This window comes from Patagioenas fasciata, chromosome 4 (genome assembly GCF_037038585.1).
Source record: "Patagioenas fasciata isolate bPatFas1 chromosome 4, bPatFas1.hap1, whole genome shotgun sequence".
Taxonomy (NCBI): Eukaryota; Metazoa; Chordata; class Aves; order Columbiformes; family Columbidae; genus Patagioenas; species Patagioenas fasciata.
The window spans coordinates 60,034,103-60,055,202 of record NC_092523.1 but is presented as its reverse complement, the minus strand read 5'-3'; the positions used below and the strand labels follow the sequence as shown (position 1 = coordinate 60,055,202).

Genomic DNA, 21,100 nt, shown 5'->3' with positions numbered 1-21,100 from the left:
ATACAGGGCAAAGAAATAAAAAAAAAAAAGAAGAATGGAAAAGTTCCCAACTCAACACGGTTTGTACCCAACTTCCCTATTTCTAAAGCAATTACTAAAGAACTAGAGCATACACAATATGAAAGACAAATAAAAATGCAATTATTGGAAAAAAAATCCTTCAACTGGAAAACACTTCTTTTGCAACATGTGTCTATTTTCCATCAATCTGTGGTTAAAACTACCTTCTAACCTTACTGATAAGCTGTAGAAAAGGCCACTGCATTTTGACTTGCCCACAAAGAACTTGATAAATCAATAATTTTGTCTTAAGTACAAAGGCTCTAGCAGAACACAGATACTTAACTATTTGGTGACAGTTACTTATCATGGGCATCCAATGAGGAAAGGAGTATGGAAGCAAAATTGTCCTTTATTGTGCCAATTAAGCCCAGAACATCCTGTATCTACACAGTCAGACCAAACTAAGTATGCAGAAGCAATCTAGACCCAGAATCCTTTTCCAGCTTAAAGTATTTCAGTAACATAAGATGCCCTATGATACATAAGTGGACAAGACTGCATAAGAAGTACATTCACAACTGCCAGGTCAAAAGTGTGAGAACTGCCAACTTCCCTGAACCACAGGAGGTCCCGATTCCGAGACAGACATATCTTCTTAAAAGCAATGCAGAGTAGCGATAAATATGAATACAGAACTAAAAGACCAAAATTGGGATAAGCAAAAAAATGTGTGAAGAGTAGGAAAAGTCTCCTTATACACTAGAAGCAATCAGAAATCGCATCTTACACAAATATCAAGTACCAGATGTACAAGGACAGCACTTCACTTATCAAATTACTCTATTTCTGACACATTAGCTGTACTTCATTAGAACAGCTCTCACTTTTAAAAGCTTAACTTAGGTTAACAGCTATTTATTTGAGTAGCCTGTGATCAGCACTTTGACGGTAAAACAGACAAATAAGGATGTTAGAAAACACATCTGGTTGGTATTTTGAGTCAAGTTTTGCCATTGAGAGAAGCTTGATAGAAGATGGAGAAGGACCCTGAATACCAGGCTATATCATCATCACAAGGTAAAATAAATAATAAATAATCCATTTACAGGATGGATTTTCATCTCTCTCACATACATTCATTCTAAGAGCAAGTCACTGTTTAGTCAATTCTATTGCAGAAAAGACCTCAGAAAAATACCACAACATAGTAACCATGTCATCAAATCCAAGTTCAATTTGCTCTAACACCATAACAAATATATATCTATAATCAGTATCTATATCTGACTCTTGTGGAAGTATCAACAAAATTCAGAGTGATATACTTATCTACAATATATAAAACAATCATATCACTGCTATAAGCTGTAGTGTAGCAATATAGCAGCAGAGCATGAAACAGTAATCAAAGTCCTGAAAAATACACCATTGTCAGCATTGTACACTGGTACCAGTGTATTATAGCACCTTGGTTTAAAATAAATCAACCTAAGTGCCTGCTTTGGTAAGCACTTTGAATTCACTGTATATCAGCATTAGGAGGGGTAATGCACAAAGAAACAAATCTGAAAACGGGACTTGTAAATAATAACTCAATTAGCAGATTTACTCATTTCCTAATAAACTTCCTATCTGCACCTACGTGCAAACTCTCCTACAGTCTTCCCCCCTTCATTAACATATCTGTGCAGGCCTGCTCTTTTTTCTTGCGAGCCCCTTTGCCCTTTCAATCATGAAGTATATTACTCCACTGTCAGAGCAAAGCAGTTCCTAACAACAGGGAGCCCAGCTGGGATAGGAAGAGGGCAGCAGGCTCAGGCATTAACATAATAATCCAACTGTGTTCCCCCAGGCCCTTAGGGCAGACAGCATATTAGGCAGGCCTCCTGCGCCGGCACGGGTGGAAGCTGCTGGATCACCTGCCCATCAACCTGTGGCAGTCGCCCCCGCCTTGGCCGCGCCAGCACCCGCCGAGCCCCCGTGCCCAATTACCTTCCCACAAAAGACACAAATCCATTTTTCCACGTCTGCTTAACATACCTGCTGCATGTCCCTTATTTATGATTTGAATGTACCTTTCTATGTCATTTCCAGCAGACTCACTCCTTGCCTTTTAACTTCTGGAATGCCTCGGGTTTGTGAGAGAACCTACCACTGCTGCCAGCAGGAACCAGACCTTGAAATAAAATTTCACATACAAAAGCACTGCTCTGCAGATGGACCTTTCAGTCCCACCTAGCCTATGGATTTCTCCCTGAAAGAAAGAGCTAAAAAAAAAAAAAAAAAAAAAAACCAACAAAAAACAAACAACAACAAAACAATGACCAAAAAAAAACCAAAAAAACCAAAAAAAACCCAACTGACATGTGCGTTTGCTATTTCTGTGCCATGCCAACCAAGGAAATTGGCTCAGGTTGGCTTGCTCATTCTTTCTGGGCTTTGCAACACTGGAAGACTTTCAGCAGCAAAACTATTTGACAGTGTGGTACAAGGTCTGCCACCATGCAGGACACAGCTACTGATTAGGGAACAGAGCACATGACAAGGTTTCAGCTGTACAAACACACATATAAAAAACTTCCAAGAATCATCATATAGTGCTGATTTCAGATGCAAGACCCATGAAACCATCTGATTTCAAGGTGGCTTATAATGATACTACCCTTCCCAACCAACATTTCTTAATATCCAAGAAATATTCCTGCATTTTAAATGCTTTGGGTAGCAAACTACAACTTGGAATACTAATTTGCATGTCCTTTTATTGACCCCAGTAAATAGAGAAAATGTTTAGATTTACTATGCAGTGTATTTCAACGCAGTTACCTTGTGAACCCTTTTATCTACAGTATATATGCTGCTTGTAAAGAGTACAAGCTCAAGTACTTCACAAGAAAGAAGAAAAAACAAATACATTAGCAAATAAAAGATACTATTTTGTTCATATCATACAAGACAATCCCAAAGACTACTATGAAAAAATACTTTGGTTCTAATATAACTTTTAATTTCATTTTAAAAATACAGATTCTCTAATCCCCTTAACAATGGAAGGCACAACAGACATAATAGTGTCTTATTAAAATCATGTTTTGTAGACTGTGCAAAGCCAGATTTTCTTGATCACTTGTGAAGCATAATTTCCCTAACCTCATTAATTTTCATTTATCTAGCTCTTTCAAAGGAGGGAATATTCAGAAGCAGTATCATATTTTATTTTAAATGCTCGGTTATTATATTATCAGTACGAAGAAGTGTAATGCATAGCAATCTATGTCACAATAGTCTGTCAGAAAAAGACCATGTAAAATTATGCTAGCTATATAATTTAAATATTTTAGAAAGCAATTGTTATGGAAGTTCTGCCTATTACTATTCCTTAACTACATCATGGTAACAAAAACTATAATATTATGAAAAATGTGACACATTAGAAAAAAAAAATGCTTACAAGCAATTAATTTTCACAATGTAGGCATTCCCTTCTGCCACCACAGTCATGATAACTTGTTAGCAGCATGCCCCTCTGAACTGGGAAGAGAGGCACAGTTCAAAATAACTCCTTGCACTGAATTTATTCTAGGTCACAAGGGTCACTGATGAAACACTAGGATAACCTAGGGGTTTGCAAAATATTTTAATATAGTCAAGAGCCTTCTTACACGACTACAAGATCATACATGTACTATGACTTGATTTAGACTTTTAGAACCTGCAATTTAGGGAGAAAAAGCTTTGTCAACTATCTTGTGATCCTTCCAACCACCTCCTTTGCCCCACAATGCAATTACCATCACATTGGTGACATAAAATTGAATAGTGCTTAACACATTAACTACAGCTTTTCTCCTTCAACTCCTCTAAATACAAATTACTTTGGTTAGCCATAAACCAGGAAAAGGAGCTGACATTTTTAATTATGAGAGATTAGACAAAAAATGCTTTGAACACTCATAGTTTTTTAATTAACTTCTTTCCTTCTCCAAATTATAGGTCAAAAACTCCACAAATTGAAGTAACAGCAAGTTGTATCAGACAGGCCAGAAAATCAGGAATTCAACAAGACTTCTCTACAAAGAATGTGAGTATAATCAAGTCATCAAGTAGCTCCTGCCGTTGGTGGTGAATGCTTTGTGCTGATAGACACACTGCCAGCTGATGACAACAGAAAGCTACAACATCAGCTACTTTAATAATTTTTCTTGGGAATTCAACTGTTGTGAATGGAACATGCGAATAGAAATAAACTTGTGAATGGAAATACAGATTTTTCTGTTTCTTTCATGGTGTGACCTTTAGATCAGACTTATGTCTCAATGAAGTCAATAAGAGGTTATTTTTTTTTAAATTTGATTTTACACAGCCCAAGATCAGAATATTGCAATGGCTCAGATAAGTAAATAGCTGTAGCTTAAGGTCCTGATACAGGATGTGCTCAGGCTGTGTTGGGCTGTTTAAAACAGTGAACGTTCCTGAAATTACTAAATGTAAAAGTTGCAGTATGGACAAAAACACATACATATTGTTTAAAATATAATTCATATGTCAACATCACCATAAAAAATGTATTTCCTTGAAGTAACAAATTATTAGGTCCATGCTGATGACATATTTTAATTTCCTGCACTATTTATCCTTCAATTCAACCACTTTTTTTTTTTTTTTTCATTTGCAAGACTTGTTCCTCCTGACTACTGGTACACTCCCTGCTCTTTGATAACACAGTTCCCGTGGTTTTATTCTTAAATATCAGAGAGAAGTACATTAACACAACAGACAATTGTTACCTACCATACATAGCGGTACCAGCAGAACAAATACCACCCTGTAACCTCCAGATGACTGTCAACACTAGCTGAAGAACACTGTTTCCACAGACTTGTAGGGGACAGTTTCTTTAGTTTCTATGTTTTTCCTTTACAAAAGTTATTTCAAATTCACAAAGACTCTCTTGTAATGGAAGTACCTAGAATTAGGCAGTATTTGTTAATATGCAATATGACACTTTAACGTACTCAAATTTATGCAGCTTGTATAACGTATTTACACCTACTTCTGAGCCCAGTAAAGCACCTAAATTGCTCTAAAGTCTGTTTTTCCTCAAGTCCAAATGAAGTATTATTTTATTGGTCCCTAAGACACTTCTTGGCACAGAACAGAAATGTGCTACATGAACAAGAAACTGGGTGACAATCTAATGGCAGAAGGTATCACTAATTTCACCAGTTTCAAACTCCAATTACCGGTTTAATAACTACTAGCATCTCATAACTGCATCCTTCAACATAAAGTACCTGGCATCTGCCAGGGAAATGCAGCTCTGCAGTGCTTTTCTTTGTTTCTGCACTGCTTTTGAGTCCCCTGCACCATCTCAGATTCAGTCACTTTTCTAAACAGAAGAGGTGGCACTACTGATCAAAAGTTCTGGGAGTTTTACGCGCTTGAAAACAAAGGAAGAGATGGTAGTGCTTCTGCTTCTATACACTAATCTAGTATTTGCTATGTCACATTCTTACTTATCCACAGTAGCTGTGGCATGGTTCCCAAGAACTCTAAGCAGATAACAAGAGAGAATGAAGCGAAATGCATTTCTGTCTCAGGTATGTTGCAAATCCATCTAGCAGTGCTCTCCCAAAACCTCAGCTGCAGATTCAACACGTTCACGGGAAGCACCTTGCTGCCTGCGTGAGGCTTTGGAAAGATGGTCATGCTGGCCACTGCAGACACGACTTCATGGATACTTGGATGTTACCTATTTCAGTTCTGACTGTGACCTTCAACAGAGCAGTGCAGACAACCAAAACTGCTGCAATACCTCCCGAAGGGACACCTGAGAAGGAAGGGAGAAGGAGGGGGGAACAAAAACAAAACAACGACTAAAAGCAAACAAACCAAAAACAAACCAAAAAACCCCAACACCAAGCCACAAAAAAACAACACACATCACAACAAAGGTTGTGCAGAGCAGAATCCAAATGTCATGAAAAGCTGTTTCCTCTATGTTAGGATAGCCTGCCAGAATCTCTTGAGCAGTATGTGGCTCCCAAGCAGTTACAGTGAGGCCCCTGTGCCTGGATTATGGTACATGAATAGTAACAAATTATGCAAAATCTGGAGTGCCAGCATCCACAAGGGAACAGCTATTTCCTGCTGTGAACCCCTCCTACAGCTCCCCGTTCCCTCACATCTCTCAGAATCACAGTACCTGTCTCTATCCTATGAAGATTTTACTGCAAGGCTACACCTCCTGAAAGCCATAGGGTCTGAAGGGTTAAATATCCCTGCATCACCAGAAAACCTTTCTCTCACATGTAAAAGCACAATAATTGACTTCTAGGCAGGTCAGCTTTTGGGGTTTCTTGCTCAAGTAACATGTTTCGAAGAGAGACTGTCAAGACTGAAACAGATAAATCAATTCAGTCCTTTAAGTCACTCCAGGGATCTTTTCCTCACTCACTATTCATTCAAAAATGTCTCTTAGAACTGTTAAACACACATAATACATGCAATAAACTGCAAGCACATTCACTGTGACCAGAGACTCACATCCTCCCACTCAGACATACACATGCAGTATTTATCACATATTAACATTACACCATGCTAAAGAAAGCAAAATTGTAGCAGTCATAACAAACAACAAATATCTCTGATAACTACAGTTTATTGTTTAAAAGCTAGTAAAAAATGTTCTGAGTCTTCAATTCTGCAACAGGAGTCAATATTATCATTTAGTAAAGCAAACATTCCACTCAGAACCTGGATATTTTTACCTGGCGGATAAACACAGAAGGCTGCAATCAGGTTTTTCTCTCTCCTAGAGCCACTCATTCTAAAAGCATTACAAGAATTCAGAGGCAGCATTTGCAATCTTAGGTTATTTCAGAGTATATAACATGAAAAAGTGTTGTTCACTAACAATATTAACTAGCATTTCATTAAAAATATCATTATCAGAAAAAAACAGTGACGTGCAGGGGCCATGGCTCTGGGATTAGATTCTAATTCAATTTTAGATTAGGAAGCAATGAACTAAAACCACTACTCTGACAAGTTAAATGTTGTTGTTGATACAGTTCTGGATAGGAATAACACCAACACTAAGGATGGCACAGTAAAAAAAAGAAATCATGCTAACTTCTGACATTTACAAGTGACCATGATAAGGATCAGGATGGGTTACATAAATTTGCTACTATGAGAGTATAGCATATTTTTTTTAACTAGCATCTACTTATGTAACAGTACCAAAAAGAACAAATAGTTATTACAGAGAGGACTGCACTGGCAAGAAAATTTAACCAACAAAAGGGTTAATTAGGGATACAAATTTTCTCAGACTGTTAATAATGGGAACAACACATAGTATGTGCCCATAAGTAATTCTCAGGTAACTTTGATCTTCAGCCTCAAGCGATTACTGTTGCTTACCATACCCTGGCCTCTGGGACTCTCTCAGAACCAGACATCTGGCTACTTTGTTGTTTTAGACTAATCTCATCCCAGGAGAGCTCAAGAAATGACACCAGGCAAGGAGGGTCCTGGCAAGGGAAAAAACATTACAGTATCAGCAGATTTTTGAGTGGACTAGAGTATCAAAATTGTCTTCAAATTTCTACAGGGATCCTGCGGCTTCTCCGCTCTTCAGCTCCGCTTTCACGCGGAACACCAGAATACACATGATCCTGTTTTAAGGAGCTGTTAATCTCTTCAGAGAAGCTAATGAATAATAATTCAGGAAAGAAGAAGTGACAAAAGCAAACAGAAGAAAAAAAAAACTGACAAGGAATGGGTGGATTTATAGAAGATTTTATTGAAAGGTCAACACACTGCATGATCAGATCATGTTTTTAAAAGTCTACAAAAAAATGACTCAAATATCCAAACACTCTCTTTGACTAATTCACTGACATAAGTTTTAGCTGCCAGCAGTGTTATCCCTGAGGTACAACCCTCTGACAACTGCAACAGACCCAGCCAAGTGTCCAAGTGGCTGCTCTGGGCTTAGAAATGGGGCAGCTCACAAAGCACTGAGCCCACAGGGGTAAAGCAGGTGGCTAACACAGAGAAAGGAAGGTTTAATTCTAAGGCCAGGGTCTCCCACCACCAGAGGCTACCTCGGTTTTGCCACAAACTCTGATCTGTCAGATTCCCATCCTCCCCAAACCACTACAGGTTATATCAGATGTGGCACTGGCAGCTGAACGAGAACTGTTGCAGGCAGCCCTATGGCAGAAGGCCCTTTTCCTACACCAATGCTCCTACGTCCTTGTTGCATTGATGCTCCTACACCCCAGGTGTTCCCAGCACACACTTTTACTGCCTGCACTTGGCAACAGAAAGAATCAAGACATTTAGACCCAGAAGAAATAAAAATTTCACGTGTATTTTTTGAGGGCAGTAAGCATGTCCCAGCCATGTAGTTCCAAGCAGCATCGATTTTAAAACCCAGGGTTGACAGATAACAATAGCAATAAGGAAGAGATACTTCTGTGTGGGTGTCCTTTTTCTTTCAAGACAACCACCACACCTTTTCTTCCTTTCCACTGGCACAAGCGAGTTTTTATAAAAAGAATGGACACTGAGTAAATTCAGATTCCAATCCTTTTCTAAGGGCAGGGCCCTATGATTTAACCTTGCCTAATTTAAGGATGTTTTTTAAGTGTTCAGAACAGAGCTTTGGAGAAACCACAAAAAAAACCCTGCTGTATCAGATCAGCTCCCAAAGAAAACAGATACCTGACAAAACCTTTAAAAAGTGCTACAGACAGAAGTAGTTTGAAAATTGTGCGCTAAACTTTACTAGGGATCATGCTGTTACAGAGCATCCTACTTTCTTTTTCTTCATTTCTCACACCACATCTATTCTGCTTTCTTCCAGCCGTAACATTCCACTGTCAGTGGGAATGATACTAAAAAGTTACCCCAATGTATCCATATTTCAGCAGTTTCATAATGCACAGTAACAGTTGGATCAAGAAGAAAAGAACCCATGCTCCACTAGATTTAATTACATAATAGCATCAGTGAAAAACTTCATAACAATTCATCATACTTCTGAGATATTCAGAAATATATTATGCTTTTTTTTTCCTGAATGACTGAAGCAAGTTCCTTTGCTTTCTCACCAAGCAGGTATGTTGTCAGAGTGAATGATGGTTAGTCTAAATAATTAGATTTTTAAATACCAGCAGCATCAGGACATCAAACTGTTTTGTATGCTCTCTACACACAACACTTGCTCAGCAAAGGTTTCTCTGAACAGCTTTGCTCTGGTATCTGTTACAGTAAAATTGATGAGTTCTGTGACTGCTGCAGCTCACAAGCAGCTACGCAGCTTTACACAAGAGGAATAAGAAAGTCACAAAATATTCCATACCTCCACACTAAAAAACTAATGTATTTATTAATACATACTCTACTGCAGAAAAATTAACCGCAGTGTAATAAGAAAAGCATTCTAAAGTAAAACAGGTCAGACTAATGTGTTTAAAAAATAGCACGTCATTGCATGAGTGGAGATGACATTAACATGAGTAATACAAAATGAAGAGGTAGAGGCTAGGCAGAATTTTAATTTCAGTATTTTATGCATTGTAAATGCTTAATTATATACCCACTGCCTTCAGGTGCCATAGAATTTGAACTGTGCATCCCACACTTATGTTCCCCCTTACTCCTTTTAAACTGACAACAAATAATACTCTGCATATGAATATGTAAGATCTACTTCAGAATATACACAGGAAATAATCAGTCAATAAAGCAGATAAACCCCATGATAATTCTACATAATAAAGATAGAAAATACAGAGGATATAGATATAGCTTCTAACAAATATTTCTCTCAGTGTCTAAAAGCACATTTTTGTGGGATTGCCTTAAATACTACAGTTACAGCTTAGACATACATATTAGAGACTTATTTTCAAAGCCATATGCCATCACCAGAACTCCAACGGCAAATAAGCAAATGCTACAGAACATAAATACTCCTTTGTTTACTTTAAGTACTCTTTTATGCTTTCTGGGGACCCTAACATTGGTAGCTAATGCTGCCTTGCACTGTTAAAAAATTACAGCTACTCACTGAAGTTTTCTAACAATAAATAAAACTCCCCACAGTCATTCTCCAAAAATTCAACAACTGGAAGAAGTGAGCACTGTAGCATGATAGGAATGCCAACATACCATACACAGACAAATCAAATATGAAAACAAACTCCAGAGAAAAAAGGTCTTCGAACAAAACCCACATTAACACTGCACCCAGTTTGGAAATGGAATAGAGTATCTCTCATCTGTCATTACAGTAGAACAGAGAAAAAGCCATTTTAGACATTAGTAACAACATCCTGAACAACATCTGGAACTCTTCCAAGAACCTAGTCAATCTATACCAAAGGGAGTTAATGAACAATATCTTAAATGAGATATAGTTCAAGCATTGATCTCACTGCAAAACCATTAAACCTGCCAAAGTACTAAATTTTAACTAGGACTTCTAATTTCAACATATATACGAAAGGCTGTACATACAGCTATTACATCTTGTTGTTTCTTATCAGGACATTTAACAGTATAGCTCTATAGTTCACTGATGACTATATGTATAATACGTAGCTCTTCATTATCTAGATATTTCATTTCTTTATGTATGAACACACCATAAGCTACTTTCTCCTGGGTTTTGGAGGCTGCCTTTACCTCAAGTGAAAGTTGGAGGAAATAGGCTTCTGAATGGAGATGGACAAACTCCACATTTCCTCCAAGCAAAGCTCTATTTCTTATCTTGTAATTACACAGCTTGTCAGTTATTAAAATGATTTATACTCCTGTAATAACTGCATAAGGAGATAGAGGGAAAGCTTAGTGAAGTTTCCTGATGAACACACTTCCTAAAGAAAGATAAGTACGATTAAATTCAAGATGACATACACTTAATCCACAAATAAAACTCCCATCTTTAGAAGCATTTACAGCATGAACAATGCTGATACTTGTCTTCACTTCAGGCACACTTCACTTATAGGCACAGTTTCATTTATTTGAAACAAATACCATGTTTGCAAAAGGATAGTAATTAACATACGAGAATACAGTGGACAAAAGTGCAGTACCATACTTACTTGATATATCTACTTAGCATTTTATGTCAAGTGCACACTTTCACATAAAGAGACCAGCTAAGACCAACTACTGCTTCTGCAATCCACCTACTACAAATCATATAGACCACATTTTCATTTGTGACTCTTACATTCACTTCCCCAGTACTATTGCTTTGATTTCAATGAAAGAATAGCTGATTTACATCAGGATAGAGAAGAAGAATCATGCCAAAGTTTCTTGGTACCCTCACTAACAGCACAGGTGTTCTTTTGCTGGTAGCAGCTGGCATGTGCTAATTAACAGCAAAATCAAATTCTACTATTTTAAGTTTTGTAAAAATATCTAAGAAGAGAGAGAGCTCAGAATAAAGTCTCAGCATATTACAATTTATTCTACAAGGGGAAATAACCTGACAAAATGAAATTTTCCACTGCCTTGCATCACACAAATTGAAGCTTGGAAGACAGGAAATCTTAAATTCTGCTTGTATGGTAGATCTGCATTAGCTTGCAAAAAATCATTAAAGAGTATGAAAAGACACTCTTGCCTCCTACCATTCACAAAACAAAACAACCCACAAACACTGGTAAAGAAGCCATGAACATAGCCTGCTGTGTTGCTAAATGAGCCATCTACCTCACAAGATACTACTGTATAATAAATTAGCATAACAAGTGATTTGCCCAAGTAAAATAATCTCTTGAAAGTCAGAAGCACTGACTGCCACTCCAACGGGGCAGTGTGGGAAACAGACTACTGCAGATTGCAGTGTGGTTTTGTATCAGCAATCAACAAGACAAACATGCTAGAAGTGGATGATGATTTGAAAGAGGAGGGAAATTAAAATGAGTGTGATCACTTAGAGACATGACAGGACGCTTACACAGTGGGCACAGTGACTTACAACATGCAAAAGTAATGGGGTGGGGGCAAGAACTGGGAGGGTGCTAAGCATAACTATACTGCTAAAACAATTAGAAAAATTTTACTTGCTCTGAAGACAAAAATGCACTGCTGAATCCTGTTGACAACTCACAGGGAGCTCAGCTGTCAGACTGACAAAAGTACCTGGGTTACAAAGCATCATTACGTTCTAGGATTTCATATTTATGTAGAACACAGTAAATCAAAACTGGTGAAGACGCTATTATTTTGAATTAATATACATCTAAAAAGAGATAAAATTGTTACCTATAAAAATGAACTAATTTCAATGTAACACACTAGATTTAAATAAAATTGAAAAAAGGAAATGCTAAGAATTTAACTAAAACTAAGAAATCAAGGGTACAAGTCAGGTATTTTGTTGTTTTTTGCAGACAAAGACGACTATTCTGAGTTTTATCTGCTGGGAGTCACAGGAAGGTTCAAAAAACCAAACGTAGCAACATGGGCATTTGTTACTCAAAGGGTCATGACAGCAGACCCCTTATGAAGCAGAGATGCCTCGAAGTGACTGATTTTCCTAATGGATTTGAGAACAGCACTTTACAATATGGCATATTTTTCTGGCTATTCCATACTTAGAAATAACATCTGTTGTTCTCAGTTTCACAGGTCATAAATTCCACAGAATTGAGCCATGCAGCATTGACATGAGTGGTATCAATAGCAAAAACATTCTAGTATCAACAGGTCACAGAAGTTTGACACTATGTTTAGAAACAGAAATGCCTCACAACTGCACAGAAGAGGTTGCACTGCTGGTTGAAGAGAAAACATATAAGAGAGGCCGTTGGCTAAATTATTAAAATACATACCTTAGAGAACATAACCTATATAGAAAGTCTCACTCTGTACAGATATTGGTCCAGATATGAACCATTTGGATAATGAAAATACAGTAAGTATTTTTGAGATAACACATATGACATTAACACTACAGAAGAAAAAAATGTTACAGGATATATTTTCTAACTTGCATGATTACATGCCATTTTAAAACAGGAGCATAAAACACATCCATAGATCAGAACTGAGATTTTATATCCAACTTTAATATTGTCATTTATTGAATTACAAGTACCCTATCAACACAGCTTATGCTTCCTCTTCTCATAGAACTTTTAAGAAATCACATATTGAATATACAAAATGTTTCTCTAAAAACACATTAATTTCGAAACAAAGTAATTTGCTTAAGAAGAATAAAACCGGAGAGTCATTCCTGGAGCTTTCTCTGGTTGCAGCTATAAAATCTTTTCACTGCAGAATTAGTTTATATTTTCAAATAAATTAAAATATCACTTGCTAAAAATACATGTACTTGTTATTTATAGTTTTAACTCAGGGAACAAATGCACATTTTAGTGAATACCTCTTCTTAAAGCAGACAGGATCATTTAAGAAAACAAAATACCGAAACCTCAAATTTTACTTAGAAGTGAAATGGCATGAAACCAGGACTAAACAAACATTTCTGAATAAAATCCCAACAGCTGAAACTTTCCTGTAAATGTAATAACCTTCATGACAGTGAAAGTACAAATATGAAGAGACTCATTTTTGTCTACAGTTGCTTAATATTCTACTTTTAAATATAGCACATCACTGGCAAATTTCAACACTTCTACATCAACACACTGAGCACTGTGAGGAAGTGAGTGCTGTTATTAGCAGGGATCTTTGCAAAACCATTCCCACGCTGCTGGCACACAGTTCCAACTCTCTACTAAAGAGCAGATTTCTATTGCTCGCTGGTACCACTGAAATGCACACATGCACACCTACAAAGTCTAGCAAAATGTGAAAGTCTGTTGAATACATAGACAAATGAATATCTACTTCCTCTGACCATTAGTCTGGGTCACTAAAAACCTTTCTTGTACTATGCTTTTCTGCCACCGTTCTTTCTGGTTTACATGAATTATCAACAAATAAAGACAGGAATACTGTATCACTGTAGGCACATGTGGTTTGATTAATTCATTACGGACTGAACATCATCTAGGTTTACTGAATTACACTTCACAGAATCACAAGATGTTAGGGATTGGAAGGGACCTCAAAAGATCATCTAGTCCAATCCCCCTGCTGGAGCAGGAACACCCAGATGAGGTTACACAGGAATGTGTCCAGGTGGGTTTTGAATGTCTCCAAAGTAGGAAACTCCACAACCCCCCTGGGCAGCCTGTTCCAGTGTCTGTCACCCTCACTGAGAAGAAGTTTCTTCTCAAATTCAAGTGGAACCTCTTGAGTTCCAGTTTGAACCCAGTACCCCTTGTCCTACCACTGGTTGTTACCGAGAAGAGCCTGGCTCTGTCCTCGTGACACTCACCCTTTACATATTTATAAACATTAATAAGGTCACTCCTCAGCCTCCTCCAAACTAAAGAGACCCAGGACCCTCAACCTTTCCTCATACGGGAGATGTTCCACTCCCTTAATCATCTTTGTTGCCATGCACCGAACTCTCTCCAGCAATTTACTGTCCTTCTTGAAATGAGAGGCCTAGAACTGGACACAATATTCCAGGTGTGGTCTCACCAGGGCAGAGTAGAGGGGAAGGAGAACCTCTCTCAAGCTACTAACCACCCCCCTTCTAATACACCCCAGGATGCCATAGGCCTTCCTGGCCACAAGGGCACAGTGCTGGCTCATGGTCGTCCTGCGGTCCACCAGGACCCCCAGGTCCCTTTCCCCTACACTGCTCTCTAATAGGTCATTCCTCAATTTATACTGGAACCTGGGGTTGTTCCTGCCCAGATGCAGGACTCTACATTTGCCCTTGTTATATCTTGTGAAATGTTTCCCCGCCCAACTCTCCAGCCTGTCCAGGTCTCACTGGATGGCAGCACAGCCTTCTGGCGTGTCAGCCACTCCTTCCAGCTTGGTGTCATCAGCAAACTTGCTGATCATACGCTCTATTCCCTCATCCATGTCACTGATGAATATATTGAATAATACCAGTACTGACCCTTGAAGCTCTCCACTAGATACAGGACTCCAACTACACTCCGCCTCATTGACCACGACTCTCTGGCTTTTCTCTTTCAGTCAGTTCGCAGTCCACCTCACTACTTGATAATCCAGATCGCACTCCCTCAGTTCAGCTGTAATGATGCTGTGGGAGGCTGTGTCAAATGCTTTACTGAAATCAAGGTAGACCACATCCACCACTCTGCCATCATCTATCCACCTGGTTATGTCCTCATAAAAGGCTATGAGGTTGGTCAAGCACAACTTCCCTCTTGGTGAAGCCGTGTTGACTGTCTCTAATGACCCTCTTATCCTTGATATGCCTCGAGATGGCACCAAGGATAAGTCGTTCCAATCACTTTCCCAGGGATGAAGGTGAGGCTGACTGGTCTATAGTTACCCGGGTCCTCCTTCTTGCCCTTTCTGAAGACTGGAGTGACATTTGCTTTCCTCCAGTCCTCAGGCACCTCTCCTGTTTCCCAAGACTTGGCAAAGATGATGGAGAGCGGTCTAGCAATGACTTCAGCCAGCTCTCTCAGCACCCACTGGTGCATCCCATCTGGATCCATGGATTTATGGATGTCCAGATTGCTTAATTGCTCCCTAACCCAGTCCTCATCGAACAAGGCAAACTCCTCCATTGTCCTGCCTTCCTCTGGGGCCTCAGGGGTACGGGCCTCCTCAGGACAGCCTCCGGCAGAGTAGACAAAGACAAAGAAGGCATTCAGTAACTCTGCCTTCTCTGTATCTTCTGTCACCAGGGCACCCACCTCATGCATCAGTGGGCCTACATTGCCTCTGGTGTTAAGTTTTATCTGCCACATATTTGAAAAAGCTCTTTCTGTTGTCCTTGACCCCTCGTGCCAGGTTTAATTCTAAGGAGGCCTAAGCTTTCCTAGTTGCCTCCCTACATCCTCTGACAACAGCCTTATATTCTCCCCAAGTGGCCAGCCCCTCCTTCCATGATCTATAAACTCTCTTCTTCCACTTGAGCTTACCCAGCAGTTCCCTGTTTAGCCACGCAGGTCTCCTGGCTCCCTTCCTTGACTTCCTACGTGTCGGCATGCTCTGATCTTGAGCTTGGTAGAAGCAGTCTCTGAATGCTAACCAACTATATTGGGCCCCTTTACCTTCAAGCAGTGTTGCCCATGGGATTTCCCCTAGCAACTGCTTGAAAGGTCAAAGTTTGCCCTGCTGAAGTCCAGGGTTGCTTCTATAGAAGCAACATTTTTACTAACTAAGGAAGATATCACCTCTATGCTATGACAGAAACTGACACAGCTGCAAAACTAGGAAATTTTTCTAAAAGTCTTTACAATATTACAGAAAAGGTGAGGTGTGTTTTGGGTTTTTTTTTTTGTTTGTTGGGGAGCAGAGGGGTTTCTTTGTTTTAGTAGTTTGTGTTGTTGTGTTTTGTTTTTTTCTTTCTTGGGAGGTGTCTTGTTTGTTTGGTTTGTTTAATTTGTGTGTGTTCTTTGGGTTTTTTTGTTGTTTGTTTTTGTCTAAAAAGGTTGAAATAAAGGCACAATAGATGGCAACAATTACAATGATTCTGATCTTCAGCGTGCAGATTAGAGGCTGTAAACTCCTCATCAATAATGTGAAAACCTCAGTGAATGTTTCATGCCCTAGTACTATGTCTGCAAAAGAACTTTTCAGACTCCATTATGTCCGCCATGAACTTGATCTTTCACCTCTAGTGAAAATCCTCCTATAACTATAATTCTAAAGTTAATGATGAGAGACTTCATTTGCTTTCCAAGCACAGATAAAACCTTTTTGAAATACACTCTCATTGCCATGACCTTGGTCTATGACTTAAGAGTTCACCACATGTAATAATTTACTCTGCCCCATGGGGCTCATTGAGATTTCCTTTTAAAAGGTTTTGGATATGCAGTTGGAGCTGAAACACACAGGATGTATCAAAGTACACACCCACTTATACATTATGGACATTTTCCAACAATATCAACAAGCAAAATGAATTTAGACCATTACAAAATATAACAACAAAAAGGTCTAGCTAAGCAAAGTCATCCACACACTAGAAATTCAACATTTGGGGAAATCTGCTGCAAAAATCCACACCACCTGCTAGAACAGGAGTTTCAAAATTTCACGGAAGAAGTAGTAGATATAAATTGGCAAACTAATTCAGGAAATAGACTGTTGTTCCAGACTTAACAGCTCAAACACAGTTCAGTTCAAGCACAGTAATATCATCTTTAGTTTATGTGTTACATAATCACCAGAATTGCTGCATTAAACCATGTGGTTAGTCTATAGCTGTTGGCTTCTTTGCCGATAAGCAGTGCACTGGCTTCTTTATCTGCTCATGTATTTCTTACTAAACATCCTTTTATTATTAAAAACAAATAGATGAAGCCAGAACTACTGCATCCACCTCAACATAAAGGAAGTTTTTTCTTCCCATGTATCCTGGGGAGAATTCCTTTGGAAACGTTATTTACCTTAAATTCAAGAGCTGGCTTGCAGCCCTAGTCACAAAGCACATAGCTACTGCCTCACAGTGTTAAGTGCACATCAGTGGATGATAACATTGTGCCAAGTGCGACCGTGGCTCCTACCACTTCCCACTTCATAGAATCATAGAATTCTTTCAGTTGGAAAAGATCTTCAAGATCATGGAGTCAAACCGTTAACCTAACACTGTCAAGTCTACCTCTAAATCACATCCTTAAGAGCCTCATCTATAATACACATCTTTTAAACCACTCCAGGGATGGTGATGCCACCACTTCCCTGGGTAGCCTGTTCCAATGCCCAACACTTCCTGGGAAGAAATGTTTCCCGATATCCAATCTAAACCTCCCCTGGTGCACCTTGAGGCCATTTCCTCATCTTACAGCTTCCTACCTGGAGAAAATACCAACACTTGGCCTCTGCCTCACACAGTCCTACATCCCTGGGGATGTGCAGGAGGACCTCAAGCAGGGTAGGATTCAGGGGAAGACAGTACAGACCTTGAGAGCTCAGGCTGAGGGTGGCAAGCGGACACAAAATGCTAGAGAAATAAACGGTCCAGAAACATGGCTTGTGATGGGGATATATACCATGAGGTACCGAACGGTTTGGCAAAGATTGTATTTAATGGTAAAACATCCTCTCCTCCATCACACAGATGAATAAGCAGGGGCTGTTGTGCCTTCAGGGCACCTATGTTAGAGTGAATGCACTAATGCTCCTTTGTCAGTCTCCTGCCCCTCAAAATTTCCTAAACGCTACCATCTTCTCACAGGGGCTTCCCACGCGAGTACAAGAGTTCAAGCTATGCTACTGGTACTCAAATGGCGTTTGTTTCCATCCATCTTTGTTAATTGACAAGTGTCAGCAGAAGTAGCGGATTTCAGACAGAAAAGGCCACATCCACAAGAGAACACCTGCAAAAATCCTAGCTGAGCCAGAAAGCACCCGGTTGTGGGCACTGCTTGTCTGAAAAAGGCTTCCCAGGAGGCATGTGGCTTTTCTTCAGCATGTCCAGAAACAGTTTACCAGCAGCTTGCTGTTTTCAGACTTCATAACAGGGCTAATATTTTCCAGAAACTAGAGTCTAAACAATGCTTTGCAATAAAAGAAAGTGCGCTGCTGTACTGCTCTCCACTTCTTCTGTCAAATGCTCTAACAAATGAAAAAATCAGTTTAACAGAAAAATATAAACTGGAAACACTCCTAAAATACTCTGTCTTCTCACAAGAGATCTATAAAAACATCTTAAACTAATTTGTGCATGTTTCTTTTTATATAAATAAAGGAATCTAAAAATATGTTCCCTCTCTTCACACAGATGAAGTTTTCCTCATAGAATGAAAGATACTTTGTTAACATGTATTGAATATAAGCATTTGACAAACAATTTAGAAGACAGATAAAAACCTTCATTATGTTCTTTCATCATCACAATGATGAAAAATGGATAGTAAAATAAAGTTCATTTCCTTGAAAAGTTGCGAAATATGAAGATATAGTAATTTAACTGAAAATCCTGTTTCATGTTTTACAGCTATGATTTCTACAAGTCAAGAATTAATCTTGCACACACAAAAAGGGAGTTAAAGAAAATTACTTGTAAAAATATTGATTTTGCAAGCTTGATTACTTACCTCCCTCTATATTATTATTAACCATTAAGCAAAGATACGCATATTAAAAAAAATTGTGCTTGGACAGAAATAGAAACTTTCCCAAGTGAAATACTCTGAAACTTGGATTTTAACAAACAAAAAGGAGAAACAATGTAACATTATCTCTTTACACACCAGTGTTCAGAACTTGCACATTTCAGGAACAGTAATGCTATCCTTGACTAAATCCACTGAAGATATTCCTACAGGGCATTTTGTCTTCTCAACAGACCTGTTTGATTGCAGTTTATCTGCAATGAGCTGCAAATGTTAAAGGTATATCATATGTAAAAGGTATTTTTCAGATTTCACAATGTTAGTCACACTCTATATGTTATCATTCCATATGTTCTTTTTATAAAGAAATACTGAATTAATGCCATTTTTAACAATCAGTATTGTTGCATATTAGCTTTTGCTAGTTTTATAAATACATGTTTTAATTCCCAGTCACCATACTGGGGCTACTAACAGCCATGCTAAGCCATTTACAGTAGTATCTTTTCATGCAATAGGGTCCAGGTCCACAGAGAGAGGTGAATACATGCAGAGACATCAAAGGAACCATCTTTATTGTTCATGGTAGAAAATAAACCACCTACAAGCAGACAAAGCTGAATAGTTTCTGTTCTGCTGTTATCAGTGATTTAACATCAATCCTAACACATGCAATGATTAAACACTATAAACACTATTAAAATTAATATTAAATGAGTGTTTACTTTGTAAACTAACAGGTAAGGGACAGCAGAACCAGAACCCAGCATGGGACTGGGTGTCAGTGCCAGGAAACAACTGCACTGCTGTGCCAAAAGAAAGTCATTAGAAAAAGACCCTTCCATTGTGAATGCTGGCACCGTGCAGGCATTCAGTAGAATTAAGTCTGCATGAAACATTCCACTGCAAACAAATCAGCTGTAACTTTTTGAAGCTGTCACCGTCAGAATAATATCTCCAGTCTTCACTGCTCTCCAAAAGATAGCCTTTCCTTTCAAAGACTGGGGGAGAACAAGTAACATACCTCCCTTGCTAGTAAAATATCTTCAATCTCTCTTTCAAACAGCCTTAAGAATTAAACATCAGAGCGTACAGAAACTGTAGACCCCACTCTCTGCAAATATTTTAACAGAAGTATTATTGATATGTTCGAACAATTAAAAATGCTTGCTTTGCATAGGCAATGCATACAGTACTCCCCGCTAAATAAAGGAAGCTCTTGCACAATATAATTTTGCACTGAATTAACCTGCAGACCAGGACAAATACAAAACCACCTTGCTTTAAAAGGTCATTTTTGTCAAGCATGAAAGCAAGACGACTCGACTGTCCTGGCTTCTTTATGCCACAAACAGCTTTCAGGGTCACTGAGTGTCCCATAGCAGACAAAAATACTCATCTCCCCAGTCAAGCACTGTAGAACAGTGACAGCAAAGCCTCTGAAAACACTTACAAAGTCTCATGAAGGACAGTCGGGCAAACATAGTTGGAAAAGCACACAGCTGTGATGATTCCAGGCACTTTCCAGCCACAGCCCAAGGAGCTGAGTAGAATTAAAACAGGCGATTTTACAACTTCCTAGATTATGGCAGAGCTGCTACAAGCACCCCTGATTTGGGAAGGCTGAACATGCACAGGTTGCAACTTCAGTGTCATATATCTTACAGTACATCAAAAGTTGTGCAGTTAAGAGATTCGATATATTTTTTGCGTTTCCCTAATCTCTTCCACACAGTCTCTGCCTATCATCTCACCCTTAATTTATCAGCTCAGTGAGACAGAGGTGTTTTTTTTTTTTTTTTTTCAAACTTGCACAGGGTCAGAGACAGGGCCCTCACAGTGACTGGTGAGGAGGGGAGAGAATGGAGATCTATTGGGTTTATACCCACAGTCTGGAGACATAAAACACAATCCCAGAAAAACAT

The 21,100-nt window shown here is 38.8% G+C and overlaps 1 protein-coding gene across 10 annotated transcripts in view; it reads right to left on the bottom strand.

Annotated features, from left to right (window-relative positions):
* SLC10A7 (solute carrier family 10 member 7) overlaps nt 1-21,100 on the bottom strand; it is a 153,935-nt gene that overhangs the window by 111,794 nt on the left and 21,041 nt on the right. For 2 of the 10 annotated variants that reach the window (XM_071808012.1, XM_071808011.1), the window contains exon 5: nt 7,440-7,544. The exons of 7 other annotated variants lie outside the window; for them this stretch is intronic. In XM_071808012.1, the coding sequence (XP_071664113.1) occupies nt 7,440-7,544 (105 nt within the window). Of the gene's footprint in view, nt 1-7,439; nt 7,545-21,100 lie in introns of those variants that run through there. One more of the 10 variants, XM_071808017.1, reaches the window with a different exon arrangement.